This window comes from Penicillium samsonianum, assembly GCF_028829775.1.
Source record: "Penicillium samsonianum strain IBT 33392 chromosome Unknown utg000002l_segment0_segment0, whole genome shotgun sequence".
Classification (NCBI taxonomy): domain Eukaryota; kingdom Fungi; phylum Ascomycota; class Eurotiomycetes; order Eurotiales; family Aspergillaceae; genus Penicillium; species Penicillium samsonianum.
In genome coordinates, this window is record NW_026643260.1 from 3,409,726 (window position 1) to 3,437,472 (window position 27,747).

At 49.4% G+C, this 27,747-nt stretch overlaps 10 protein-coding genes across 10 annotated transcripts; 5 read left to right on the forward strand and 5 right to left on the reverse strand.

Moving 5' to 3' along the window:
* Nucleotides 1–312: 312 nt before the first annotated feature.
* Nucleotides 313–3,472, reverse strand: N7471_003175 (uncharacterized protein; the record flags this gene model as incomplete). The annotated part of the gene is made up of 8 exons (XM_057275895.1): nucleotides 313–1,479; nucleotides 1,540–1,645; nucleotides 1,700–1,779; nucleotides 1,845–2,221; nucleotides 2,289–3,019; nucleotides 3,090–3,175; nucleotides 3,263–3,355; nucleotides 3,437–3,472. 8 exons carry the CDS (start codon nucleotides 3,470–3,472, stop codon nucleotides 313–315), a joined length of 2,676 nt encoding a protein of 891 aa, XP_057140533.1.
* A 501-nt stretch (nucleotides 3,473–3,973) lies between these two features.
* On the forward strand, nucleotides 3,974–5,380 carry N7471_003176 (putative cell division protein kinase (Ctk1); the record flags this gene model as incomplete). Its single annotated transcript, XM_057275896.1, has 5 exons — nucleotides 3,974–4,029; nucleotides 4,084–4,192; nucleotides 4,255–5,085; nucleotides 5,138–5,293; nucleotides 5,348–5,380. 5 exons carry the CDS (start codon nucleotides 3,974–3,976, stop codon nucleotides 5,378–5,380), a joined length of 1,185 nt encoding a protein of 394 aa, XP_057140534.1.
* Nucleotides 5,381–6,602: 1,222 nt separating this feature from the next.
* N7471_003177 (SH3 domain protein) lies at nucleotides 6,603–8,912 on the forward strand (the record flags this gene model as incomplete). Its single annotated transcript, XM_057275897.1, has 1 exon — nucleotides 6,603–8,912. The coding sequence occupies one exon, from the start codon at nucleotides 6,603–6,605 to the stop codon at nucleotides 8,910–8,912; it is 2,310 nt and encodes a 769-aa protein (XP_057140535.1).
* A 905-nt stretch (nucleotides 8,913–9,817) lies between these two features.
* N7471_003178 (uncharacterized protein) lies at nucleotides 9,818–11,739 on the reverse strand (the record flags this gene model as incomplete). Its single annotated transcript, XM_057275898.1, has 6 exons — nucleotides 9,818–10,082; nucleotides 10,141–10,445; nucleotides 10,503–10,652; nucleotides 10,707–11,068; nucleotides 11,134–11,597; nucleotides 11,657–11,739. The coding sequence occupies 6 exons, from the start codon at nucleotides 11,737–11,739 to the stop codon at nucleotides 9,818–9,820; spliced, it is 1,629 nt and encodes a 542-aa protein (XP_057140536.1).
* Nucleotides 11,740–14,032: 2,293 nt separating this feature from the next.
* Nucleotides 14,033–15,751, forward strand: N7471_003179 (uncharacterized protein; the record flags this gene model as incomplete). The annotated part of the gene is made up of 1 exon (XM_057275899.1): nucleotides 14,033–15,751. The coding sequence occupies one exon, from the start codon at nucleotides 14,033–14,035 to the stop codon at nucleotides 15,749–15,751; it is 1,719 nt and encodes a 572-aa protein (XP_057140537.1).
* Nucleotides 15,752–16,101: 350 nt separating this feature from the next.
* N7471_003180 (MFS transporter) lies at nucleotides 16,102–17,634 on the reverse strand (the record flags this gene model as incomplete). Its single annotated transcript, XM_057275900.1, has 2 exons — nucleotides 16,102–17,296; nucleotides 17,351–17,634. The coding sequence occupies 2 exons, from the start codon at nucleotides 17,632–17,634 to the stop codon at nucleotides 16,102–16,104; spliced, it is 1,479 nt and encodes a 492-aa protein (XP_057140538.1).
* Nucleotides 17,635–18,442: 808 nt separating this feature from the next.
* Nucleotides 18,443–21,032, reverse strand: N7471_003181 (OPT family oligopeptide transporter; the record flags this gene model as incomplete). The annotated part of the gene is made up of 2 exons (XM_057275901.1): nucleotides 18,443–20,149; nucleotides 20,205–21,032. 2 exons carry the CDS (start codon nucleotides 21,030–21,032, stop codon nucleotides 18,608–18,610), a joined length of 2,370 nt encoding a protein of 789 aa, XP_057140539.1. The 3' UTR covers nucleotides 18,443–18,607.
* Nucleotides 21,033–21,817: 785 nt separating this feature from the next.
* N7471_003182 (uncharacterized protein) lies at nucleotides 21,818–23,316 on the forward strand (the record flags this gene model as incomplete). Its single annotated transcript, XM_057275902.1, has 2 exons — nucleotides 21,818–23,254; nucleotides 23,305–23,316. 2 exons carry the CDS (start codon nucleotides 21,818–21,820, stop codon nucleotides 23,314–23,316), a joined length of 1,449 nt encoding a protein of 482 aa, XP_057140540.1.
* Nucleotides 23,317–23,901: 585 nt separating this feature from the next.
* N7471_003183 (Acyl-CoA N-acyltransferase) lies at nucleotides 23,902–24,588 on the forward strand (the record flags this gene model as incomplete). The annotated part of the gene is made up of 1 exon (XM_057275903.1): nucleotides 23,902–24,588. One exon carries the CDS (start codon nucleotides 23,902–23,904, stop codon nucleotides 24,586–24,588), a length of 687 nt encoding a protein of 228 aa, XP_057140541.1.
* A 211-nt stretch (nucleotides 24,589–24,799) lies between these two features.
* N7471_003184 (uncharacterized protein) lies at nucleotides 24,800–26,602 on the reverse strand (the record flags this gene model as incomplete). The annotated part of the gene is made up of 1 exon (XM_057275904.1): nucleotides 24,800–26,602. One exon carries the CDS (start codon nucleotides 26,600–26,602, stop codon nucleotides 24,800–24,802), a length of 1,803 nt encoding a protein of 600 aa, XP_057140542.1.
* Between the last annotated feature and the right edge of the window lie 1,145 nt (nucleotides 26,603–27,747).

The following is a 27,747-nucleotide window of genomic DNA, read 5'->3' on the forward strand; positions in this document are numbered from 1 at the left end:
AAAACATTACCCAAAACGAAGAGACAGAAACAAAATCCATAAATAACAAAATCGCTATTTGCAAAAGAGATACTCGGGACACAAGAGACGACGGGGAGGGGAAGGCAGGGAGAAAACAAAGGGAAAAAAAGGAATGGCATCATCCTAAAGTTCTGATGCTCCGATTTGGGGCCCTATCTGTAGGGATGTCTATGCTGACACACATAATCCAAACAGTGGACAAATAACAGGAAACGATTGCACGGAAGAAGGGAATATATACGACCAGGAGCGGGAAGCTCCATCCCGCCTTGCTCAACATTGAAGACATATCTAGGAAGAGACATACTTTCCACCAATCAGCTTGCGTGTAGCCGGGACGCCCAGCCATGAAGTCGCGGACAGCGGGGACTCACGACCCTCGTCGGCGAAAGGGTCGGCTTCCTTCTGCTCTGCGTCCGAGGCAGCACGGCTGATACCCAGCTGAGAAGCGGATTCGGCGCCGCGGAGCTCGAACTTTGCTTCGACTGTACCCTTGCGAGGCCCGGGGGTGGACGTCACGAAGCGGACGAGGAACTTGCTGTCTGCGCCTGGGGTAGTGGGGGCCTTGACTTCCAGCTCGGGGATTCTCCATGTGACGGTGGAGGTTTTGCGACGGAAGGTGGCGCCGGTATTAGGGTACATGGCGGCGCTGATGGCGTGGGCGACTGACTCGCGGGGCTGCTTGGTAATTTTATCCTCGGTGGCGGTGTCCAAATTGATAGTCAAAACCAGGTTCTTGAGGGTAATTGACTCCGCTGTGTGGGAGACGAAGGCCGGGTTGAGCGTATAGTAGATGATGGCGCTGGCCTGTGATTCTTCTAGGTTCCAGACTGGCTTGAAGATCACGGGGCAGTAGGCGGAGGGGTTGGTTGGGTCGATATGCAGTTGATACTTGAATGCGACTGTTGGCATGGGGCGGGATATGCCGCCCAGTTGGATAACGTATTCGCCTCTCTTGTCATCGCCAGCGTCTTTGGCAACCTCCTGGACAAAGTGGGGATTGGCCGCTACCTTTTCCAGCACTTGGAAGTTATCGAGTCGGATGTGCGTATGGTCTACCACAGTACCAGGTGTGGGGTTGTTTGCTAGAGCAAGCTCACCAACGACAAAGGACTTAGTGACATTGCCCTCTGAGAACCATGCATTGATGGTCTCAATGATTGAAGCATTCAGGCCAGATTCATAGAGATCAGGATGGACTGAAGCTCCCGGACCATGCATAGTGTGTCCAGAGCGAACGGACGTAGTATCTGACATAGTGTGGTCATCCGTAGCAGTGCTGGGGGCAATGCTGGGGGAGGTCATATGCCTGATTGGCGAGGTTGGTGGCTGTGACTCCGATCCTGCCGAAGATGGCGGGAGCTCATTGCCAGGCGAAGCAATAAACATTGTATTGCGAACATCACGGCGTCCGCGAATTGTGCCTGCATTGCGTCTGATTCCTGTCTGCGGAGCCCGCTGTATAACAAAGTAAGTATTATGCACAATGTCGGAGGAGTGGTGAGGCCTGTCACTAACCATTCGGAGGGTATTTGCCATATCATCCATGGCCCGCTTCGCTTGGCTCTCATCCTCAAAGATGGGCTGATCTCGAATCGTTAAATTAAGACCAGACTCATCTAGGCTGTAGTGATACTTGTCAGCATTCGTTCATCACCACTGGCACAAGGTCACCTACCCCGCTGCTTCATTCTGGGCACGCGTGATTTCGTCAATTGTTGAAGGGCGCTGGGTGAAGCCTTCTGAATCAACCTGCGGCTGAACATGAGACTAGTCAGTGATTGTTGCACTTTCAATTTTTAAATTGCTGGTTGGTAATTTACCTGATGGACATGGTTATTGGTGAACCCAGGAGCTTCCGGGGCAGCTCCATTCCTGGGGGTCTCCGGATGTACTTCGGACATGGCTGCGGCAGTATCTAATCCGGCGCTATCTTGTGACACACTAGGATTCCGCAAGGATGATTGATCGGTAAAGGATGTCCCCGGACGGTCAGAGGCGGTCGCGGGGGGAGATTCAGGTATTTGCAAATCGCGAGAGGAGTCAGCTCTCTTGAATGCAGCAAAGGGACTACGCTTCTTCTCTGCCTTTCGGTCAAAAGTTCCAGTCGAGGGTACGACAACGCTCTTTCTCCTGTTCATGACAGTGCCAAGACGTCTCAATCCCCCCAGGGGAGTATGCCGTGGCTGTGCTTCTGGTGCTATATAAATTGTGAGAACTTCAATGTTTCCTCTAGGGTGGGGTTATAACTAGGCTGTAAAACTCACCTGGCGATGTCTGAGCGACGGCGGGTCTCTCAGATGGCTCTGATCGTTGGCTTGCCGCATCATCCTGGATGCGTGGAGGGGGCGGAAGCGGTGCCTCTGTTGTGGGTGGCGTGGAGAATTGACGCTCGATTGGCGCAGTCGGTGTCCGCTCAGATACCGGTTCAATTGTGGAAGGTGTCTCTGCCGGTTCAGTTTGTCTTCTGGGGATGGCTTGCGTCACAGGGACCCGTGGGCCCGCCATTCTAGCAGCAAAGGTGTTGATTTCATCTGCTGTTTCCACATTGAGAAGAACGTTTAAACAGCTTTCAGCCGCCTGGCGAGCCCGCTCGACTTGATCCACCTCGTGGGTCTCCAATTGTGTTAGCACATCCCGAAGGTGGTTGAGCCGGGTCTCATCGGCGGCCTGAAGTTGCTCGTAAACAAAGGGAGCCCGTGAATCCCATTGCTGATGGACTTCCTCGGCATTGGCGATCTCGCTAGCAAGTTTGTCTGCACCTTTGGCACCCTTCGCCCTGGCCTTGTCCACCTTCTTTTGCGCAGTCTCCACATTCTTCGCCAACCCCGCCATATTACTTTGGATACCGGGCATCGACTTCATCTCCGGATTCTTGCTGTTGAACTCTCTTAGAGGTCGTTCGACATCCTCTTCGATCTTGTTCGCAAGGGTCTCGTGCGATACGGCGAGCGTTTCGGTGGCACTGATGATGCGTTGCCAGGGGATTTGGAAAATGCTAGTTTCGCAGGTCAGAATCATCATCGGGCGCATAAGAACTTCAATCTTCTAGGGAAAGGCCAATTTACCCAAGAGCAGCTCCATTGTCCAACTGTGGCCGATGCGCCAGCTTCCGTAACCCTTGGGCGTATGCTTCTTCAACCCGACGTCGTTCCTATCGCCATTTGTCAACACCAATGTCGCTCCTCCTTGCAGATCCCATTCCAGTAATCTGATCGGATCGAATCACAGTTCGTCATACCTGTAGGTAATCCGCGATATCCGCATTGACCTTGTTTATGACTCGAATGCGATCGCTCAGGACGGTTGAAGCTTGGCCAGGATGCAGGGTGGCCTAAATAGAAGAAATACCATCAATGATCAGTATCTAGATGCTTTGCTTGCTAACCATAAAGCTCGTCTTGCTCAATCTTACCAGAAGCGTTGGGTACTCTTGCCGTGAGAGGTCCATGATTCAGATTCCGGGGTACTGAGGTATTGAGCAAAGTAGCGCACGAAGCGCATAACATGGAAGAGAAGACCAAGAGATTCCTGCGGTGCTCGCGTCGAGAATAGCCCAATCAAGTAAGGGAAATGAATGCGGGATAGGGACCAAATGCCAGTGTCAGTAGGTAGCGTGTCATTCGATGTTGGCCGAGGGCGGCAATGGGGATGAATGACGGAGGGTGTTATTCTAATACAGTACTTGGCGGTATCAAACCGGCCAAATGGTTGTTATTTACGTCACAGTACCGTAACCCTCCCTTGATTGGTCACATGACATCATCCACGCGGTTGACGTTGGCGCCTTGCTGCCTGAGGTTGACATCTGATAGCAACTCTCTCCATGATAGAATGGCCTCTTCCTATGTTTACTTTGCTTTGATTATTGGCTATACACTGGTATAGTAACTGCAAGGCAGTAATAGGCTACAAGTCATACTCCCTCGGTTAGGAGTGGTTCTTGTCCATAATGTCCTGGAAGGACAATTTCGGGTTCACAGACCGGCTGCGAGCCATACAGTCTCTGTAAGAGACTTTCCCGTATGTGCCATCATGAGCGCTCGACTGATTTGCGTGTAGCACAACGGCCTACCAGCAAGCTTCTTCCTCGCCTGCCTCCGCATTTGCAGAAGCCATGGCCCAAGCTAAGCAGATTGAAACTGAGGCGTATGACAAGGCTACCTCAAAGGTGACTTGTGCGCCTTCTACAAAATGGAAAAAAGAGCATTTCAACTGAAACATTTCATATAGGACATATATGACTCCATCTGCCAACAGGCAATTGATGAAGCTGAATTGGCAGGGTCCAAAAAGCTGGTCACTAGCAGCCCACAGCGTGTCGAGGATGACTATGAAGAACCAGAGACCTTAACCGGGGAAGTGATCGGTCAATATCGGTCTTGTTTCCACCACTTTGCTGGTCTCCACTCCTCCATCTACAGATCAAAGTCTGAAGATGGGACTGTTCGAGCAGTGAAAGTCACTATTCCCCATATGATGACAGCCCCGCATGATGCTCACCGTGAAGCACGGTTGTTGCGCGAAGCTTCTCACGCCCATGTCATTCCATTGATTGAGACCTTTAATCTTGACGGTGGCAGGTTTGTCTTGGTCTTTCCTTTTACGCGATATGATTTCGAGCAGTTGCTCAGGCGAGACATGGTATCTGCTGCTCAAACACGATCGATTCTGCGAGACTTGTTCAGTGCTATTGCCCATCTCCACAGCATGGGTATACTTCATCGGGACATCAAGCCTTCCAATATTCTGATGGACTCTCCCAACGGACCAGCCTACTTGGCAGACTTTGGCGTTTCCTGGAAAGAAGGCGATGCGGGATCTGAGCCAACCACGCAGAAAATCACAGACGTGGGTACGACTTGCTATCGACCCCCAGAGATTCTCTTTGGGTATAAAGAGTATGGAACATCCCTCGACATTTGGGCTGCCGGCTGTGTAGTGGCAGAAGCCATTGCTGTCGGCCACCACCAGCTCTTCGACTCTGGGCCCGTGGGCAGCGATCTGTCGCTGGTTTTCTCCATCTTCAAACTACTGGGTACTCCAGATGAACAGCGCTGGCCGGTAAGCATCACAACTGTGACAAATGAAAGCGTCGATAATAACCATTGAACAGGAAGTCCACGTCTTACCAGATTGGGGGAAAGTGGAATTCCACTCGTTCCCCACGCAGGCCTGGGAGGACATCCTCCCGGGTGCATCTTCGAATGGCCGTGATTTAGTCAGCCACCTATTATGCTACGAGAGCAGCAAAAGACTCTCGGCAAGAGAGGTATGTGACCTGACCTGATATTTTACAATAACATCCCGCTGACAACAGGCTTAGGCCCTTGCCCATCCATATTTCGCTCGGACTTGAAGTATAATGGTATGATATGGGTGCATGAAGGGAGCTACGCCACACTTCCCTGCGCCTCCTCGGGTTATACCGCACGAGTGAATCGGGGAATCACAAGCGTCGGGTGGAACTGAATTATTAAAATACACATGCATCATCAAGTAAGTTATGCACCATACGCAGTACCAAATATGGATATCTACCAGCACTGCCTACAGCATTTGTATCTTACATGTAAGTAACAAAACATTAATACGGATGTGTTTCCGAGGTGCAGCGTAACCCCTGAGGGACCTGCATGAGAGACAGCAACAATCGAGTACAAAGGGTGCCATGCATTATTATTGATTTAAATTGGGATTGATTAAATTTGAATTTCCGGCAACACCGGAAATTACGGGCTCAGTGAGCGATCAATTAAATGTGGCTGTTGTGCTAGGGTGAAACAACCATGGAGTAGTCTGTGCCCCCGAGGCCCGCGTGCAGGGCTACACTTTAGCGAATGTGCCGCTTGGGGGGCGGGCAAATGGGTCTAGCAGGTGCCGAGTGATGGGATTTGTTGACTTCCCGTGTATTTTGCCAAGTGTTTGTAAATTAGATGATGTATCTGGGATATTTTAAGCTGAACTACACTATACATAGTACTGTACTCTGTGGAGGAAGAAAAGTCCATCTACCGTTCATCCAAGCCATAAAAGACCATCAAAGCCCATAAAAGGCCAATTAAAGTAGAGTGGGTCTGCAAGGGTTCTCGGCCGTGGGTCTGGTAACTCCTTCGGGCCAGGCACCGTGTGACAGCCAATCAAACCGAGGCAAAGTGTGAGCATCGCTGCCTATTTGGGTTAGCATGTTATTGTATACACACAGGGTCCCAAGATCTCATTTCGGCTCCTCGTGGTACCCCAGGGCTCTCTCGTATTGAGGCTTTTCTCTTTCGTTTGCTCTTTGCTCTTTGCCCTTTGCCTCTTATCCTTTTCCATCCTTTCTTTCAATTAGTACGACCTGGAAGTCGACGTCCTTTCTTTTATTCTCGACTTGACAATCGGCGGTGCTCGATCTCAGTCGTCCATTCTTTCTATCCACATTCCACACAGCAGGAATCGACCAAGAGACGCGATTCTCGGAAATCACTCGCGTTGGAATCTGGGCTTATCCCTCTCTTTAGGAGCAATACCCGCTCTGAACCTCCTTCCCTAACCCTCATCACCCCTCCACGATATCCTGGGATACTGGAGTCGACAACATGCACGGCCATGCGCACCACAACCATGGACGCAATGTGGAGGAACTAGAGGAACGAGGAGTCGTCGAGGAACGAGGCGATGTCGTGATTGTTTACAAGACCATGGATCCGGACTTTGTAGGCGAGGTTGGAGGTTATGTAACCGGTGCTCAACACACCACTGCGACGGAAGCACATGCTGGTGTCGGTGCTCCTGTCAGCGCGCCTACAAGGACCAAGGAACAAACAACCGAGACCAAAACTACGGATGAGGCGACCACAACCAAGACGAAGGAGGAACCGACTACCACCAAGGACGAACCGACTACCACCAAGGAGGAACCGACCACCAAGGAGACCGTGGTCCGCACCACTCAAGAAACTAAAGCGGAGACTACCGAGACTAAGAAAGCAACTACCACTACCAGTGAGTCGGAGGCTTCTATCACGACAACCTCCTTTGTGACTTCGGCATCGTCCACCTCGGAATCTTCTTCCCAGAATGTCAACGATCTTCTCGCGGCAACCTCCACCGGATCGGCCAAAGACTCTGCCGCATCGGCGTCGACCACTGCTCTTGGAACTACTACTTCTGAGGGTATGACAGGCGGTGCGAAGGCTGGTGTGGCCATCGGTGTCATCTTTGGTGTTGGTGTGATCGCTGCCCTCATTTTCTTCTTTATCCGCAAGAAGAAGAGAAGTCAGGAGGGATATCAGCTGGAGAATGAGAAGACCTACGGTGGCGAAGGCCTGCCAGAGGGAATCGCTGCTTCTTTCCCACCTCCTCCTCCTTCCAAGCCACAGACTCCTTCGACTCCCCCGCAGCTTAATGTTCGTCCAGTCACTCAATTCGCGCCTGATCTGAGCGGCAGCGGTGCCCTGAACCCGGCCACCGCTGGTGCCTCCGGGGGTTTGAGCCCAGCCACCGCTGCTGTTGCAGGTGCTGCAGCTGGCTCGGCCGCCGTCGTCTCTCGTAACCTCACTGGCGAATCGCCGCCTCCTACTCCGCCAAAGTCTGCTGGGAGCCACTCTGATCCGTTCAGTGACCCTGTCAATCCTTTCAACCCAGCCACCTCCCCTGTTACCCAGCCCGCGCCTTCGGTTGCCGAGTCAGCCACTGGACCTTCCGGATCGACCGTCGCAGCTGCCGCGGTCAGTGCCGCAGCCGTGGGTGTTGCAGCAGGTGCTGCTGCTTCATCTCGAGCGTCCAATGATTCTGAGCGCTACCATTCCGCCGAATCACGCGGCCACTCCCCCACTGGCTCGACCCAATCTGCGAGCATCCCAACCGATGCTGCCGCTGCCTCGGCTGTTGCTGCCGGCGCTGGAGCTGCAGGCGCAGCAGGAGTCATGGCTGCTGGTCCACCGACCCCTAACAATGTTTACCGTGTGCAACTGGATTTCAATCCCTCTATGGAGGATGAGCTTGGGCTTCGGTCAGGAGCGCTTGTGCGCCTGGTTCATGAGTACGACGATGGATGGGCTCTCTGTATGCGCCTTAACAGCCCCCAGCAAGGAGTTGCCCCACGGTCTTGTCTCTCGGCTCGTCCTGTGATGCCTCGCGCCCGCCCTCCCCCTGGCCCTCCAGGCTCTCGCGGCCCACCCATCATGGGCCCTGACGGTCGGCCAATGATGCCCGGAGGTCCGCCCGGTCCAAGATTCTACCCTCAGGATGCCCGCCCGAGATCCCCCGGTGGCGCTGGCTTCTCTGGACCTCCACCTCCTCGTCCTTACCCTGGCCCCGGCTCTGCTGTCCAGTTCCCGCCAGTTCCCCGCTCCATGTCGCCCGGGCCTGGAGGAATGCCTGGCCCTCGCTCAATGTCTCCCGGACCTGGTGGAATGCCCGGCCCTCGCTCAATGTCCCCCGGACCAGGAGCACGACCTGTCCCACGCTCAATGTCTCCTGGACCTGGCGGAATGCCCGGCCCTCGCTCAATGTCCCCCGGGCCCGGAGGAATGCCTCGCTCTATGTCTCCAGGACCTGGCGGACGACCCGTCCCACGATCGATGTCTCCTGGCCCCAGGCCCGGCCCGCGCTCGATGAGCCCTGGTCCATACGGAGCCCCCGGAATGCAGCGGCCTGTGATGCCTGTCAACCAACGCCAACGCAGCAATAGTGCCGGCAACGTTGCTCCGCCCATGGCAGTACCCGCCGCGCCTGCAGTTTCAAGTCCATTAGCTGCTGCCGCTCCCGCTGCGCCTTCAGCTTCAATTCCGTTAGCTGCTCCTACTCCTGCTCCCACCAGCGAGCTTCCAGCCCTTCCCACTTCCCCGCCGACTTCTCCGTCCGGGTCGATCTCGCGAAAGCCCGTCCCCACGCAGAACGCTTAATCTGAATGACCCTCACCTCCGCATAGAGCCTCGGTCTTATGCAGAACATAGGCATTCCCACTGACGTGTCAGTGCCCCGCTGGACGGAAATGAGCTTACCTATATGACCACATTGTTCGCCTCGATCTTGATATCCCCCCTACAGCCCGCGTCCGTGACGAACGAACCCCCCTTGAATCTATGCTTTGCGCTTGATGCATATTTTCGCATCTGAATCATTTCATCCGTCTATTTGTTTTCATCTTTTGAATCTTCTGTCCGTGTCTTGGATGCCGTCTTGTCTGTATTTCCACTGGCATCCTTGTAATTGTAACAAAAGGCCGGTCGTCTTTCCATACCTACCTTTTCTTTTCTTTTGCCCTTTTTTTTTCTTTTTGTTTCTCTTCGATTCGAAGTTGCAAGCATCTTCTTCGAGTTCCTTGATTCACATCGATCTCGAATAATATGCGTGTCACGCTGAGATGAGCTGGAATACCCGGATCCTTCACCTTGTTCCAACACAGATAGTTTACATTCATAGCTACGTAGAGTTTAGAATTCACTGACGAATTTTACCATTTCCATCCATCGATGTCCTTCTTTCTATGTATTGCTAGTGTGTACTATATATTCAATAGAAGTGAGCACCAGAGATAGCATAACTTGTCCACTTGGGAAGAAAGATATAATTGCGGGATATGCTCGTGAAGGGAAATTTGATCCACAATAATCTAGATACATCTCAACATATGAAACCATTTAATCAAAATTCGACAAACAAAGTCTGTCATTAACCTCCCTTTACATCTAAAAGCTATAAATATAAAAACACTCTCTGTGAAAAGATACAAGAATCAGATCACACTGGAACCACGGGTATAAATGAAATCCACCAAAATACACAACCAACCTCATCTTCCAACCACTCAAGCCTTGACCTCAGTACCACTCTCATCACTATCAAACTTTGCGCCGGCGATGTGCAAATCAGCGCTGGCATGGCGCATAGCCTCCTCAAGGTACTCTGGCTTGAGCTCGCCATGCTTATCGTAGCGGTACGGTTCCTTGACGGAGATGTTAACGACGTCGAAGACGTTGGTCGACTTCTTGAAGATGGCGTCCATCTCTTCCAGGGAGCGGTAGCGGGTCTCAGGGAAGAAGAAGTATACACATGGGAACATGAATGCGTTTCTGTCCGTTGTTAGTTCAAGCTCTGGATTAATGCGGGCAATGCGGGCTGGGATCTTACATAACAGCGAAGATGACATAGGTCTTGTATCCGATATTTTCGAATGCAACGGGGGTGATCATGACGACCATGAAGTTGAAGATCCAGTTGGCGCTGGTGGCTAGTGCGTTGGTTGGGGCTCGGATTCGAAGAGGCACGATCTCGGCTGGGTACAACCAGGTCATTCCGAGCCAGCCGATGGCGAAGAAGGTGTTGAAGACGAAAAGGAAGACTGCCTGGCCGATACCGGCTCGGCTATCGTTTAAAACGGTCAAGCGGTAGTTGGTTCCGGCTAGGACGGCCATTGAAAGTGACATGCCGGCGGCCTAATAACTCTTGGTTAGCTGATGGGATATCGAATCGGGGGGCAGAGAGTGGCATACGCCGAACAGCATCAGTGGGCGACGTCCAACTTTCTCAATAATGAAAATAGGGATGAATGCAGCCATCAGATATTCCGTGCCGTTGCAGGCAGCTAGTAACTTTGGAAGATTGCCTTTTCCAAGACCAATCTCGGCGTATAGGGAAGGGGCCTAATGGACTTGATTAGTATAGGGCTAGCATCTCAATGGGGAAAGCGATCTCACGTAGTAGGTGATAAGATTGATTCCAGAAATCTGCTGGAACATCTGGTTGACGTAGGCAAGTGCCACGCGATGGAATTCTCGATACTCGCTCATCTTGAACAGACTTCTATAAGAGCCCTTGTTCATTTCCTTGACAGTTTCTTCAATGGCGATGAGCTCGTTCTTGATGTAAGGGTCATCCCGAGATTTCTCATTTAGACACTCGAGAATATCCAAAGCCTCATCGGTGCGGCCTTGCATGACCAACCATCTTGGGGACTCGGGTAGGTTGAGAATAGAGCAGAAGATAATGATAGCGAAAATAATCTGGAAGGCTAGCGGGAACCGCCAGGCCACCTCTTTTTCTCCGATGAACGACATGCCTAATTCGGGATTATATCAGTAATTGCAACTTGAGCGTATAGCAAAGATCGGAGTTCAAACTGACCGTAATTAATCCAGTAGCTAAGAGTGATACCTCCGGTGATGAGCATACCCTCGATCATGACCATCTTACCACGATCGTGCGCCTTTGCTGATTCGGACTGCCATGTCGGTACGGTACTTGTATTCATGCCATTGCCAACACCAGTGACAATTCGACCGATAATGAAATGGGGTAGGGAATATGCGGTGCATTGCAAGAGGGCGCCAGTAGCCATGATCGTACAGCCACAGAAGATAGTCCTTCGTCGACCAAGCGGATTACCGATGAAGATAGTCAAGACAGCGCCGAAGAAACATCCCAGATTGTACGATGCGACTGCAATGCCTTGGTTCAAACTGCGCTGCGATCGGAGGGGCTTGTCATCTTTGATGGCGGGATCTAGAGGATTGATATCGGGGAAGTATTTGATAAAGGAGGGCAGGTCGAGTAGACCACCCGTAACACCTTGATCATAACCAAAAAGTCTTGTTGCTGGTTAGTTGCAAGTTCCAGAATAATAGTGAATAATTGAATAGTATCATACAAGAAGTCAAGACTACCAAGAGAACTGATAGCCAGGTTGAGAGACCGGCCTCTCCAGCCAAAGAACTTCGGAATGCCGAACATGATGTCCAAACATGAGAAGATCGAAGCAAAATACGGGGGACATGATAAAATTGCCGATCAGCGGGTTATATAGCCCACTTCCAATTCCCCCGGATTGACAAAAGCGGTAATCCGAGATGCCCCCGGTCATCTCCAGTGTCTGGGGCTGGCCAAGATACGGGGAAGGCGTCGGGCGGCGCGGGGATATGGGAAGTTCCATTGGGGGCGGGTTTGGGGGCGGATTCTCTCGATTGTGACTGGTCAAAGGAATTCAACGCTAACTACATACATTTAGTAGTTCGATGTAATTTACCGCTTTGTTTAATTCGGTTCAAATAACATGTCTGGTGGTATAGGTAGTCATCGCTTGGCGGCATCATGGCTTGACATGGCGCAAGCCTCCAAAGGAACGTGCTGATATGCGATTTTTTGTATATTTGCCTGGTCCCTTTCTCATTCCGTTTTTATCCGAGCACCTACTGATTGCATCCCTCGGCACTGCCGATATAGTATTATGGGGTGTAGAAAACGGATTCGGTTGGATAGTCAAAGACATGGCCAAGGCAGCCAAGACTGATGCAACCACCCGTCAGCAAATAGGACGGGAAGATTCTCAAAGCGAATGTTCTAGGCCAATGAGAACAGACTAACTAGGAACACCCCGGTCTTTGTTACACTCGTCGATGACATGCGCCAAATACGCCAAATACGCCGCATGGACCCGAGTGAATGGAAAATTACTCTGAAAGTACGATGGACGCAAAGGCAATCTTCGCCTGTTGAGGCTTAGAATAAATATTCCGGGCACATAAAACCCTGTTTTAGCCGCCCGACTAATATGGGTAAATACCTCGGAGAAATAAAGAAATAATATCTACTCCGTATAAAGTACATATGTAGGTCTCAGGAACTCCAGATTTCAGCCCTCGGATATCGGCTGAGCCATTAATATATTCAGGACGTCAGTAGCACCCGACATACTGCACATGCGGCTTGCCTAAATAGATGAACATCCCGGGATGCTCAAATAATTTACTAAAACTTCCCCTATCCGACTATTATTCACCCGGGCTAAACTTCTGACCTGACCCGACACTCGCACCTGTTGATCCTTGTCTCCGAGAACTCAGCTTGAATTATCTAACTCCCATAACACCATAGCCCTTCTTGCTTAGCATTTAACGTCGTTATTTTGAGTAGACATTCATTGCATGACACTGGCTGTTTCTTGCGCCATATGCTGCCTACATCCATTTGCTAGCGCCGAGCCTCAAAATATCTACTATCATGATACCTTCACCATGACATGTACATCAAAATCTGATTCACGAGTATAAGACATTTTATTTGCCTTCTTTCCACACAGTTTTAACTATGTATTGGGGTTTCATTCTTCATATATCTTTACGGGATATTAGACGACAAAATCCGAAAGTACATATGACGAAATGCGCATGAGAGGACATGCCCTGGGTATGTCTCGGTATAATGGAGGTTTAATCACAGCTGAGCATTGGGATATTCCAAAGAAAGCACTCGATCTGGTGTTGAACTGTTGTCCCCCAACACATCCAAGAAGTCACCTTTGTGATTTCGAGGACATGATCAACAAAAATATCCATGGATATCTTGAAGATCTACAGATAGAGTGTTCTTTGACAATACCTCTATTATCCACGTCATTTACATTGTTTATTCGCTCTTTGAGGAGCAACTTAATATTAGCTTTTGCTTGTCCTTCAACAATGCACCCTGTTCATCGCTTAGATATTCGAGACTAGTAGACTACATTGTTGCTCGACAGTTTTTGGGGGGAACTAGTGGACTCGGTAGGCGTTTCAGCCCTTTCTTTGATAATACTTTATTTACTTCAGGTTCGCAGGTGTAATTGGACAAACATTGTTAGACTTCTCTTTGTCCATTCCTTGTTCTATCCTTGGATTTCTCAAATTAATCGTCCTTATTGTCACTCCAAGTTCGAGTCTCTTTATCTTGGCCCTTGAAACTCTTCTCTATGCACTTGTCTCCATTGTTCGGATCCTCACTTCTTTTGTTCTACATGGCCTTATTTTAGGTGAGCCTATTTTTGTGATGTTTCATCCTTCTAAGGACTAGGGTTTAGACCCTTGGTCCTGCAGAAACAAAGGCATTGGCAAAAGGTATATAGCTTCGCCTGTATCTGTCTGTTGCTCTCCATTTCAACAACAACATCATCCAGCAATCACAATACAACAAATCCTACCAACGGTATATTTTATTCCAACTTTTCCCATCAATCCAATTGTTCGACGTATACTTTACCTCAACCATAACAATGAAGACAATGAAGAAGTTCTGCCGCAGTCTCAAATGTTGGGGGCGCCGCTGCCACTGCAGCGATGATGAGGATTCCGACCAAGGAATCCCCCTATCCGAAATGGCACCTATGGTGGCAGCCAAAGTCCCAGGTCAAGCAGCAAAGCCAGTTCAAGCCCCGAAGCCAGGTCGAGTCTCGAAGTCAGGTCGAGTCATGAAACCAGGCCAAGCCGCAAAGCCAGGTCAAGCCACAAAGCCAGCTAAACCCCAGAAGCCAGCTAAGCCTCAGAAGCCAGTTAAACCTCAGAAGGAGGCCGCCAGCCCCAGTGAAGGTAACAGCAGCGGTGAATACCCCCCTCTCCCGCCATCAAGGGACGGTTCTCACACTGGCATCACACCTGAAATGAGTGATGTCGATATTAACGATGCTAGTGAAATACGCGACAACCCCTCTCCCCCCAGATCTGACAGTGATACTGACATGCCAGATGCCGGGCTCGTTGACATGCCAGCAGCCACGCCCGGCGATGAATTAATGTCCTACCCTCTAGCCCAGGAAAATGAAAGTGAGTCTTCATCTGATGATTACTTGTATTTCGGTTCTGCGCAACCTGCGCGACGTCCGCGACGCCTGCGGCCCACTCCTGCCGCGGTCCAGTCTGAGGAGCAAGGCGAACAACAATGGCACCAGCAGTCCTCTAGCTCCTCTGGCAGCAAGCGTGCGCACGTCGAGTACGTTGGGGAATGGAGCCCAGCTGGCGAATCTCAGGTTAGTCCCGCTGCTAAGCGTCCGCGTACCACGAGTGTGCAGAGTGGGCAGGATGTAGCAGCACAAGTACCTGCCGGACCACCCCTATCTCCTCCAAGACTATTCAATTCTCCAAAGATTACCAGTTCCAGTGATTCCCCCTTCAACACCGACGATGAGTTGCATGACAGGCCTTCGACAGAGACAGTCGAGGGATACCGACTAATAGGAGCTCAACTACAAGCTTGGCTAGAAAACCCAAACGAACCAAACTGCTATATTGCCCAGGCAACGGCAACTGTACACTCCTTAATGAACGCCCCCAACCCAGCAGATAGGTTCCAATGCGGAGAAAGTTTCTTCAAAGATCCGGGCGATCTCATGGAGGGAGGCGATCCTGAATCGACGGGGCTCCCTACCGAGGGCTACAGGTACCGCTATACAACTTTTTCAAACGTGGTCACAAACCAAGAGACCCTAGCAAGATATGACCGTGAGCATCTGACTAATGGCTATACACACCTCGTCGGACCAGGTCTGCTTGTTGGTCATTCCATTTTTAGGTACGATAACGTTCAGTGGAATGAATTTGCGAGGGCTGTGTATGTTTTTGACCATGACATATCCACTTTGAGGTTTGTTATGTTTACCCACGTCGTCAATGAAGAAACTGCACCATATATCAGGCGTATACTCTACCCCAGACTTAATCGCGATTTCGATGCTTCGCTACACGAGGATTGCCTCAAAATCGAACGTGGCACGCCTGAGTTTGAGGAGCTCCTCGGCACAAAGTTGGGGAAAGCAACTGCCATCCTTCTTTTATCTTCTCTTCCCAGAGGTACGAGACGGATCACTCGAGCAGTCATTTGGAATGAGCTCTACAGACTTCAGGTAAGATTTGAGATTGAGCTTATCACTGCTAACCCAGATGATCAATCGCCAACTCCACAGCCATCAACTACACAGCTATCAACTGCACAGGGTTGATTAAATTAGTTAGAAGGATTGTTTAAGCACTTGTCTCATGGATGATCTTTTGGTTATGTTTTATCTTTTGGCGTTCTTGGAGAAAATAGACAGCTAGATATATATAGAGTATGGAATAATTGATTTTTGGACATGATCTTGAAGACAATACAAAAGAATAGAAGTACATTTGCAGTTAATAACTACGAGAGTGTCTATCGGGATAGGGATAAAGTAGAATACCATCTATTTTCGGTTCAAATCACAAGGGTACACCAAAAGTCTTTCTAGGGATAAAAGTATGCATGCGGAGCTAAGTTCTTGATAGGTATAATTTTGGAACGAAACAATTATCAACCATCCTAACAATGCTAACAATCCTCAGGCGCAAGCTTTGATAATCCCCGCAGCTTTGGGCCATATTTCATAAACAAGAAGGGTACTGGCAATAGAACCGCAGCCACAGCTCCAACAATAGAAACAGCAGGCCCAATCCCCAAAGCCCTAATCATCGGTTTAGCCGCCAAGGGAAGCCCGGCAGCCAACAAACTTCGAAGAAACGTAACAGCCGCCGTTGAGCTAGCAGCATAGACCTTATATACATCAATCAAAAAGTTCAAACACTGCTGGAAAATGCAGTTGAATCCAATGCCTATAAAGACCGCTGCCAGACATGGCAGGATCCAGTGGTGGGGTGGTTCAGCAGTCCAAGCAAACCAGAAGAGCCCTATAACAAAAAACACCGCCCCGAATGCCATAGGCGGGAGTCGTGCTTCGGGAACTGCTTTCCCATTTGCCTCGCTGGATATCTGGTTATAGCGGTATTGGTTCCAGATATTGAGACCCACCGAGGATATGACACCGATCAACAATCCCAGGAACGGCAAAGAACCCACAAGGTGGTTCCAACCTCGAGATTGCTGGAATGCAATTGGAAATACCTCAAGAGTTAGGTACATGACGCCGTAGACAAAGGAAGCATAGAATGCAATGCAGGTGACGATCGGCTCAGTGAAGAGCATTCTCAATGGGCGGGCAAGCTGCTTCGTAAGAACGGATTTGACATCGAGTTTCAAATGTTCATGGGGATGATAAAACCTCGAATCATTAGTGTCCTTCCGAAGCTGCTGTGCTTTGCGCTTGAGTAGTACCAGTGGATATACCTCCGGCAAACAGAAGAAGGTCAAAGTGAAAATGACAAAGACCCAGATTGCGTGGATGTATGCTGTCCAGCGCCAGCCCATATTAGGATTCAACAGAAGCGCTGCACCTATCACTGGACCTAGCGCCGGGCCGCCGTTCACTGCCACTGCATAGAGACTGATTGCGGTCCCGCGCGTCTCTTTACTCCATATATCACCTAGTGCAGCGGTGACATTGCTAATCGGCGCAGAGCCGAAAAACCCTGCGAAAAAGCGCGTGACGAACACCGAGGCTGCATTTGTGCTTACGCCAGTGCCGATGGAGAATAGTGCTAGACAAAAGACGGCGGGAAGTATGCTGATTCTTCGGCCCCAGATTTCTGAAAGAGGGGCCCAGATGATAGGTCCGAAGACGAAACCAAGGCTGGTATTGCTGTTAGCATTATCTCTAGTGTTTTTTACTTGCAATCTCACTCACAGATACAGGGATACATCTAACACGGCAACCTCGCTGCTCACGCCAGTATACTTCGCGATGGTGTCATCGGCTGGCGTGGTGATGCTTGACCCCAGACTACCCGCCAAAGCAAGCATGCCCAGTTGGAATGTCACCCACCATTTATACCTGGGAGTCCAATTCTGAGGATTCAATATATCATCGTGATCCCACTTAACGAGATATGCTGGATCCAGGGATGCAGGATCCTTCTCGGGCTCGGCTTGTACATTTACAAGACTGCCCTTCGGCCATATGCGTGTCATAATTGAGATCAATGCTGTGGAGTGCGGATTGCTACTCTCATAGACAAAGATTTATATGTCGGATGTCTCTTCGGCAAATCGATGCTGATGCCGATGCCGATGTCGGAGCAAGCCTCGGTCGGATCGCTTCGAAATGCGATTGACAAAATTGTCGGTGGTGAAAAGGCTCCATTTGAAAATTTAGTGTCCTTCAACATCTCGGAGATAGTGGATTCTGCTTGGTAATCTCAAATTTTGGCCCAGTAGGGGAAGTGAAGCTTTCAAGCTTTTTCTCGGCTTTTCAGGGTCGGGCTTCGGCGGGGCCCGGGGGTGCGGGGACGTTGGGGGCGCTGGAGCACTTAGCAAGGCTCTTTTGGTTTATTATTGGAGAATAGTCGGCCGCTTATGCGGCCTCTATCATTTAAGACGTAAGACTTTAATTATCTAATATATTTGGCCCATGGTGAGATTAGGGACGTTATATATAGAACACTCCGATGTGTTTTTGGATGTTCTTTTCAGATGTCTTTTAGATTTATACAATTGTGGAAGAAAACATAAACCGTACAGAGGACTTTTCAGGGATTGAGAAACGATGTGATCAACCTAAGCATAAAGCATATAGCGTAAAGCGTAAAGCGTAAAGAATACATATTGAACCCCGTAGACCAAAGTTGCTGTTGTTAAGTCAAGTGTATGACATGGGTTATGTTAGCAGGGGCCTTTCCTATACCAACTGCACCTGTAGGGTACAGCCTGGGAAAGCCCTGGATATGTGGAATACATGGGATCGATTTGAAGCCAGGAATAATAGGACACAGGCCATACTGAGGAAGTGGTAGTATATTGAAAATCATAAAAAGCCCCGAAAAAATGACTTGAAGTCTAGTTAAGATCGTCCAAAAACATCATCTCTAAATCCAATGCGCTCTTTTAGTCATAATAAATGCAGAATGTACACGGCGATGAGAGCATTTTCTCATGTCCGTCCTGATCAGAGATGTGGAACGCGTCCACTTGCAAGAAGAAGATTCACAATGCTCATGATACCTTCACCCAAAATGAGGCCGGAGGCAAGGACGACGATAGTCGAGGAGGCGGCATCGGCTTTTTCAGATGCCTGCTCGGCTGATGTCGATGATCTTTGCCCATCCTGCAGCTCAGTCTCTACAGAAGATCCCATGGTAGTGGCGTTTGCATTTCCCACTTGTTCGTTGGTCCTCGATTCGGAGTTCCTGCGCGACCACCACCATGCAATAATACCACCGATAGCTCTCGCCAGGGTAAATGAAGGCTCGTTAAAGATACCAACGGCAACAGCAATGCCGCCGGGGATCCAAGCTCTCCAAGGAGGGGGGTTCCCGTTGCGTGCAAAGGCAGGGGACGCAGCTGCGATCCTCAGTGCGGTAAGGAATGCCCACACGATACCAGCAATGATAGAGACTTGTGCAGCCATTTTGGGCAGCCCTTGACCAGTCACGAGGCGAGCAGTGAAGATCCAGACGTACGCGGTAGGTGTCTGGAACATTTCGCCCGGGATCTCGTAGACGTTCACGTACAATTTATATACGGCAGTTGAAAGAACTGCACCCACAAGACTGCCGATTATCTGGCCATAGAACTGGGCCTTGGGACTTGCGCCGAGTAGATGACCGGTCTTTAAATCTTGCATCATATCACCGGCTTGCAGAGCTCCAGACTCGGAGACCGCACCCGCGAGCAGGTTGGTCACTAGCGCGGTGCGTCTGGAGAAATGGGATGCTGGCGTGGCGAGTGAGAAGAGAAGTTGTGTCAGCTTGCTGATACCCGAAACTGGGTTAAGGTCGGTCTCGCCGAGAGCCCGGACACCCATAATGGACAGGAGCACTGCCAACAGAGTCGCTAATGTCGATAAAATGGGGGAGATGATGTCACCGAAGACAAAGTGCATGCAGACGACATTCAGGAGGAGAGTCAGGGGAAGGAGAATCACTACTGTGCGAGTCGAGATGAGTTGGGATGGCGGCGCATCTTCCTCTTCCTCTTCCTCTTTGCTTGTAGTTATTAGTGTGTGGTGGGCATCATCGTCTTCATGAGACAAAAGATGAGACTCTGACTCCAAAGCGGAGTAGTTGATATATGAGTGCTGAGAAGATTGCAGTCGAAGTGCAATCCACTGACCAGCGCGAGTGGATCGGAACCAGGCTATCCATCTTGGAGAGCGATTCACGATGGGCTTGAGCACCAGCCACCCAAGGCTCACAAGTGAATCAGCAAGCATGATGGCTAGCGATATCCAGACAATCCATGCTTTGCTGCCATCTTCCCAGTTATTAACCGGGCCGGGGGCCCATCCGCGGGTCTTCGCCAGCGGTGATAGGACGCCCCACCCCAAGACTGCTCCAAAAAGCATGTGCATGCACGTTGATGGACCCATGATGATACCTTGACCGATATATGCGGGCGACGGGTTAAGGGTCCACAGCCACTTGTCCGCCATTCCCACGCCAAACAGAGGGATGGCATGGACTAGAGGGACGAAGTAGGAGAAAAGAGTCTAAGTTTGTTAGCATGGATTTTGCAGAGTCCAATTTGGGGATATTCACATATACACCTGACAGTGTAAACGATCCAACTAAGAGGCGCATCTTCGAGCGCCAATCTTGCTCCTTGGAAGCTTGGTCTTCGGCATCGCCATCCTTCAAAAGCCCTGTGTCTTCTTGCGATTGAGCAGCTGCTTCGGCCTCTGTACTCAGAATCCCCGCACGGGAACTCTCTGGTGCTATAACCTTTTCATTGCTCCCAGAACCATGCAAGACTTTGAGCATCAATGCCGAGGCGGTACCACTCGGAAACCGCAGCTTCTCTCGAACGATGACCTCTTTTCGTAGTGGGACTGCAAATACAACCCCGAAGAGACAGACTCCCAGACTCCAGATGACCAACTTCCAGAAGCCGAGTTTCAGAGGACCTCCTTCGCCTTCTCCTCCATCACCTTCGGGTCCATCTTCGCCAGGCTTCAGCAGGAACTCCAGAGCAGGGATAACGCCAACAAATCCGCATCCAAGTGGCATTGTTCCCACTGCACCGGCAACCGTTTGTATCAAGACATTCTCAACCGGTGTGAAGGGGAAAGACAGGTACTTGGATAGAACCTTGAAGACTGAAAAGCCAATCAAGGCCGAGGGCATGGCCATTGTGCTTATCCATCCTGTCTGCAAGCCGAAATAGGTATTCGAGAATGTGATGAGGGCACCGATAATAAGACCGACGAGAAGTGAGCGCGGAGTGAAGCTCTGAGGGGATGTGGCGGGAGCTTGGTGGTTTGGTGTGGGATCATCAATGTGATCTGTAGGCGGCTGATCCAAGGACGGCCTTCCCACAATGTGGTGGCGCTGTTCGGGGGCATTGCCATCCATACTGATGGTCTGGTAATTCATGAGACCGACCGATCACTCATAGTAAGGTGAATGTCCGGGGAGGAGTCTAACCTCGGGGGAGGTTGATAAGCGTCGCTGATTAATGCGATTTCTCGATAAGATCACCTGACGTCACTTTGTTTATCCGTCAATGGCCCTGTTTCTGTCATTTTGCTGAACTGCTAGTAGGTTTATATGGGTGTTAATGGAATGGAACCTGACGACCTCGAGGACGGACAATTTGTTGGCGACTTGGAGGATTCACTCCATTAGCATGCAGAGCTAATCTACAAAGCAAAAAGCTGGCGATCAACTCTATGATACTCCACAACCAAGCTAGAAATCATCATGCTCTAAAGATAGCTGTACTATGTACCCGCAGGTAAATTCTAGGTGTTTCCTGTTGCCCTACATGTGTGGAATAAAAAGAGCAAATGCAATGATACAGTCAAATCGCTTTGAAATTTATCTGCAGGCAACCTTGGAAGGCGCTAGTAGTGGGATCTAAACCTAATTGGAATAAAGGCGGCGGGGTCTAAACCCAAACGGGAACTATATCATTGCGTCGGCCTGACTCCTTCCAAGGTTAGTATACTCAGGGGTCCCTTTGCTCCTTCCTATATCTTTCCTCTTTCCTCTTCCACTTCCTCTTCCTTGTATTTTCCTTTCACCCTTCTTCTTTCCTTTTCTCCTTCTCCTTTCTCCTGTATCGGCTTCCACTATTCTTTGACTGTGAGTGTACTTTGTTAGCGTCCGTTCCTTGGTTTTCCATCAATCCAATTAATATCATATTTCAAGTTGTCAAAATGGACGACCAAGTCAAGTCTCGCCGAAAGCATGACAACAATCGCGACAAACCAAATGGGCTCGCTGAGTTCAAGCAAGCGCAACTCGCTGGTGGATGGGTACCCGGCATGGATATCAAAGTGGACTACTCAGGGGAGTTCGAATTCGGTGGTTCCCTCGGAACCTTGGCACTTATGACTGGCTTCCCGTTGCTGATGTGGTACATGTGGATCGGTGCTACCTACTATGATGGGAAGCTACCTCTGCCCCAAAATGGAGAGTCCTGGATGGACTTTGGAAAGCATCTGTGTCACCTTGTTTACACCGGTGCGTTCCCGCACTTCAAGGCGTGGCGCATCTACTGGACCTTCTACATCTTCGAGGCAGCATGCTACATCTTCATGCCCGGATTCACGTGCTATGGGAAGCCACTTCTCCATCTGAAAAGCAAGCGGCTGGAGTATTATTGCTCAGCCTACTGTAGCTTGTACTTTACAATCGTCGTTATGGCCCTTCTGCACTACACTGGAGTGTTCCCAATTTACACTATCCTGGATGAGTTCGGTCCTCTGATGTCTGTGGCGATTCTTTCCGGGTTTCTCGCCAGCTTTTTCGCTTATTTCTCTGCCTTTGCTCGGGGTGCCCAGCACCGCATTACTGGTTACCCAATCTATGATTTCTTCATGGGAGCCGAACTGAACCCACGTTTGTTCGGGATCCTGGACTTTAAAATGTTCTACGAAGTCCGCATCCCATGGTTCATGCTCTTGGGTTTGAGCTGCGCGGCTGCCACTCGCCAATATGAACAATACGGATACGTTTCTGGTGAGGTTTTGTTTCTTGTCATGGCGCATTTCCTTTACGCCAACGCCTGCGCCAAGGCAGAACACTTCATCACCACAACATGGGACATGTATCAGGAGAAACTGGGATTCTTGTTGATCTTCTGGAACATGGCTGGTGTCCCTATGTCTTACTGCCACTGCGTTCTGTACCTAGATAGACGCCACCCGTCGACATATGCATGGAACAAAACTGCATTGACGGTATTGTTTGTGTCGTATGTTTTCGTCTACTGGGTCTGGGACACTGCAAACAGCCAGAAGAACGCCTTCCGCATGATGGAGCGAGGCAAAATGGTGGAGCGGAAGACAGTCCCCCAGCTCCCTTGGCGACATGTTCACAACCCAAAGACACTTGTGACGGAGAAAGGTGATACTCTTTTCGTTGATGGGTGGTATCAATTGGCTCGCAAGGTCCATTACAGCTGCGATATGTTTTTCGCTTTGTCGTGGGCACTGATCACCGGGTTCGACAGTCCCCTTCCCTGGTTCTACCCCGTCTTTTTCGCGGTCATGATTGGCCACCGTGCCATGAGGGATATCAACAAATGTAAAAACAAGTATGGGAAGACGTGGGATGAGTACCAGAAGCTGGTTCCAAGCCTCTTCATTCCGGTGAGTTCTTACTGCAACCTTTTTTGAAGCTATATACTCACTCCTAACAGTATTTAATCTAGGCTGCTCTGACTTGCTGGCCGCCATGATTGTGGTTGGGCCATTTCTCGTCCATTGATGCCCTCTGTCTGCCTCGTCTGCAACAGAGCGAATTCTGTGTCAATACCTACAGAAGAAATAGCTTAGTGAAACCATCTTTAATCTCGGATTATTCAATTCAAACAAATACTCGTAGATCGCACTGTCAGGTTGGCTAGAATAGAGATGATCATGGCAATAGGTACATGTAGTTATGAGAGTCGGTTTTACTTGCGGCACACTATTTCACTAAACTACTTTGGGTATGTCTACCGCTGGCCGCAATTTTTAATTATCTTCTCTGGACATACCCAAAGTAGTTTAGTGAAATAGTGTGCCGCAAGTAAAACCGTGTGCCCGTAGTCCTTCTCATAGGTATAACCTCCCGAGGTCGGGTGTCGGGAATGGGGAATGGTCCAGTTTCTGTGACTCACTAGCTCCGTGTCAGAGTTCAACCCCACATTGGAAATTGCCTAAGATGAGCGAGATACCTTTTTATATTTTATTTAACTTCTCCCCAATTACACCAAACTACCCGGATGCCTCGAATCCCAACACTAAGTCCAAACATGGATCCAGAAATGGCCTTCCACATCAAGGTCTATGCATCATCAGATCTTCCCAATCAACCCTGGATCTCAAGTCTCACACACATGGTGAACGCCAGCTACCGCGTCAGCCACACCACCAAAATAAAGTTCGCCACAACCAAGACCCGACTATCAACCAACTCCGCACTATCCGAGGAGCTCGGTGCAGACGGACTCACCGCGGTGGCGCTTGTTGGAGATGAAAAATCTCAAAACATCGAAGTGATCGGGACCGCAAGTATGAAGAAATGGAAAGACGACGGCCTTTGGACGCCTACCACCGAAGACGGGCACGATGCAAATCCGGTAGAGAACGCGGCCAATACTGGATGTGTCGATCAAGTGCTTCACCGACAGGCTTGTCCTGGAGACTATGAGCTAGCTGTTGTTGCTCTCCCGCCAGATCCACAATACCGCGGCAGGGGTATTGCTGGGCATCTTGTCAAGGCGTGTGAAGAGGAGATTTTGCGTCAGGAGCGGGTCAATAGAAAGGATGTGTCGTCTCCGGTACGAATTATGACTCGGGTTACTAAAGAAGATACTGGTAGCTACTGGTTGAAACAGGGATTCACAGTTGTTGGTAGCCAGAAGTGTCCTAAGGGGTTCTGGGATTCGTTGGAGGAGTTTACTATGTGGGCTATGATGCGGGAGTTGTCAACAATATAGATAGTGGTTGGATGTTATTATGGCGGGGAGATCTAGAAAGATATCATGTATTTCTATGTATACTTATGCGTCTTTCTCTCCGGGTTGTTTCAATCTTCTCTGCGCTTTGTGGACACAGTTGTGATAACTGAACATTGTATTGCAAAGTATCTTGTCTAATCTTACATGTTTCAGCATCCAAAGGTCTTTCAATCTCATTTTTTTGCGGCAATCAATCTCGCTTGAGGTGATACTTCTTCAAAGAAAAAGGGCTCGGGGGCGGGCCATATATTTCAGTAAGAAGACATGGGCTTTGAGTTGGATCTCCGGGTTTGATCATGAACTCCACAACGTGCAGTCCTATCCCGGATTGAATGTTCTTATCGTGGATAATGATCTCAAAGTCGCCCCATGTTCTGGCTATGGTGGTGGAGACTGGGTAAAATGTCTTTTTGGGGGCTCCAAAGAAAGAAACGGATTCTGAGTATCGCCAGGGATAAGAATCTTGCTGTTGATATTCCATCATATGCATTAGACTTTCAACCATGGGCGCTCCTTCGTTAGTCACGAAGATGATGAGATTGAGCTTCTTATCGATAATGGCTCTCAAGTCATCTTGGGCCTTTTGGAACCCCTTGGCCCCTTCAAAAAGAACTGTTCGCCCGTGTGAAAGCAGGTAGTTTGTCTTGGCAAGGCCTTGTTGCGCCAGAACAACACCAAAGGTGGTAGCAAGCATGTGTCCGGGTAACTTTCGGGCTCCAGGATTGATCAGGGTTGTATCCCGCGGCAAAACAAAAGAGCGTGCTCCATCCTGGGCTATTTGGGTCTCAGTCAAGATAATGTCACCCGGACGGAAGAAAAGAGACATCCGTCGCCAAAATTTGCAATAAATGTCATGTTGAAGAAGTGCAGTCTTTTTCCGAGTTGGAAGCATTTCAATGCTGTCGCGGACACTGGGCAAATCTGGGTAGGGCGTAAGGTCACAAAGTTTGCTCTCACTCAAACAGTTTAGAATCTGCTGAAGCACAGGTCTAGAAAAGAGCTCATATTTTTGATCCCCGATGACAACATAATTCCTGTTGAATGCGACGGTTTCTGCCGTCTTCGCCTCGAACATGGCGGAATTGGCCCACTCACTTGTATTCAGAGATCCAATAATGAGAATCAGGTCGCAGGATCTGAAATATGAACCGTACATGTCGAAATCCGAGATATCCCCATGGAAGTTTTTGAGTGTTTCGTCTACAACACCTCTGCTGAACTGGGTCGCAGCAGTTGGAAATCTAGTCTTTTTGGCCAGCTGATTTGCTTCCTTAATAAGACCACAAGATGGAACAGCCGCACCCACGAGAATCACTGGTCGTTGTGCCTGCTTAATCTTGTTCATGATACTGGCCACTACCGTCTTCTCCATCTCAGTATCGTGAAGCGGAGTGTTGAAGTCCAAGCTCTCAATGAGTCTCTTGGCCGGTACCTTACTGTTGACCAAATCTTCCGGCAATTCAATGTAAACAGGCAGAGACTGCATGATACATTCTCGAATGGCAGTATCAATCTGGGTAGTCGCCTCGCTAGGATGAACAAGAAACTCCTGGGTGATGGTTGTCTTCTCGAAGCAGTCAGCGAGTATTTGAAAATCATCAGGCTGTTGAGGAACATCAGGCTGCACGTCGAAAAAGGAATGGTGGAATTTGGAAGCCTGGACTTGCGCCTTGCGTTGAGGTGTCCCAATAACAAGCACAACTGGGATTCTATCCTGGTACGAGGCAGCGATTGCCGTCGAGACTGACGATGGCATATTCTCGAATGAAGATATCAGAGCGCCGATGCCCTTGACTCGTGCATATCCATCTGCGACAAGCCCAGCAGTAAGATCGCTGCGGTGTGCGACCCACTCAAGCCCTGCATCAGTGGCCTCTCTCAGTACTCCGATGTTGTGATTACCGGGGACGCCATGCACTGCGTGTAGGCCAACTTGATAAAGGCGTTTGAAAAGATAGCCTGCGAGGGTGATATCTTCGGACACGTCGGACATAATGAATAGTCTTGAGGCTTTTCGGGGGTTGAAAGACGTGGGTTGCCAGAGATGAGCAGGAGACAGGATGGCAAATGAAGGAGTTGCGCTCTTCCGGACCTAGGAAGGAAATTTCATGATAAAAACTGGCTGATACACGAGGTGTTGGTCAAATTCGCTAGCGATCAATAACAGAGAAATGGAGTAACGATAACAAACGATTGAGTTTGCCTAGAAGCAATGGGGAAGTGTGAGAAAGAGTTCCTGAGATTGGCAAGAAGGATAATTTGGTGCAAAGACCGCATTGTGATTAGAAAACTCGATCATGTTCTATCTTCACTTGATCGGAGGAATAAGTGTCCTAGGCAATCAGCCAAAACAAAGTTGAGTGTAGCAACAGACTGTCTTTTCGATACTCCCTTCCCATCGATATGGTCGTTTTGCTTTCAGTTTGTCGTTTAAAGCTCCTTATCTCTATAAACTTTTCACGTTTCTACTCTTACCATCTTCTTAATATGGGATCACAATGAGCCCCAAATGGTAAATGAGAGGGTACCACTCCATGTCCGAATACCATTTCTATTGTAAAAAGTAGCCATAACATCAGCTTTGCATGGCTTGTGGTCAGGCACTGGTCCTTCTTATGTGACCGTTAGTCCTTTTTGTGTTGATTCAGTCGTCTTCACTGTGGTATAACTTGAAAGGGACATACGTACAACCTTTTCTCACAGTTGCAACAATATTTGTTCCCAAATAATACAGATTCTGCTGTAACAATAATCAATATGTATTTCTCCCCTTTCCCGCTTCTGTAGACTTCTTTTAAAAGATGACGGTGCACTCTCAACACTTCGGCAAATGAGTATGACAATTCCCGGCCACTGCCACTAGTCAGGCGCAATAGAGTAGGATTGGAGTGTTCCCCTTAATTGAGGGGTTATTTTTAAGAGCGAAAGTATAAAGATTGGAGATTCAATGAGCTCAACAAATTTCTCACGGATCTCGAATCATAGGTCTAGGAGTGTGGTTGTGATAAACGCCAAGATATATATAGGGACCTCGGGATGAATGCATAATTATTCGACCAATAAGCAATTGGGATGCCTTCAAGCTCCTCCTTTATGCATTAGAATTATTCAAACACCAACTACTCTGTATCGCCGAAG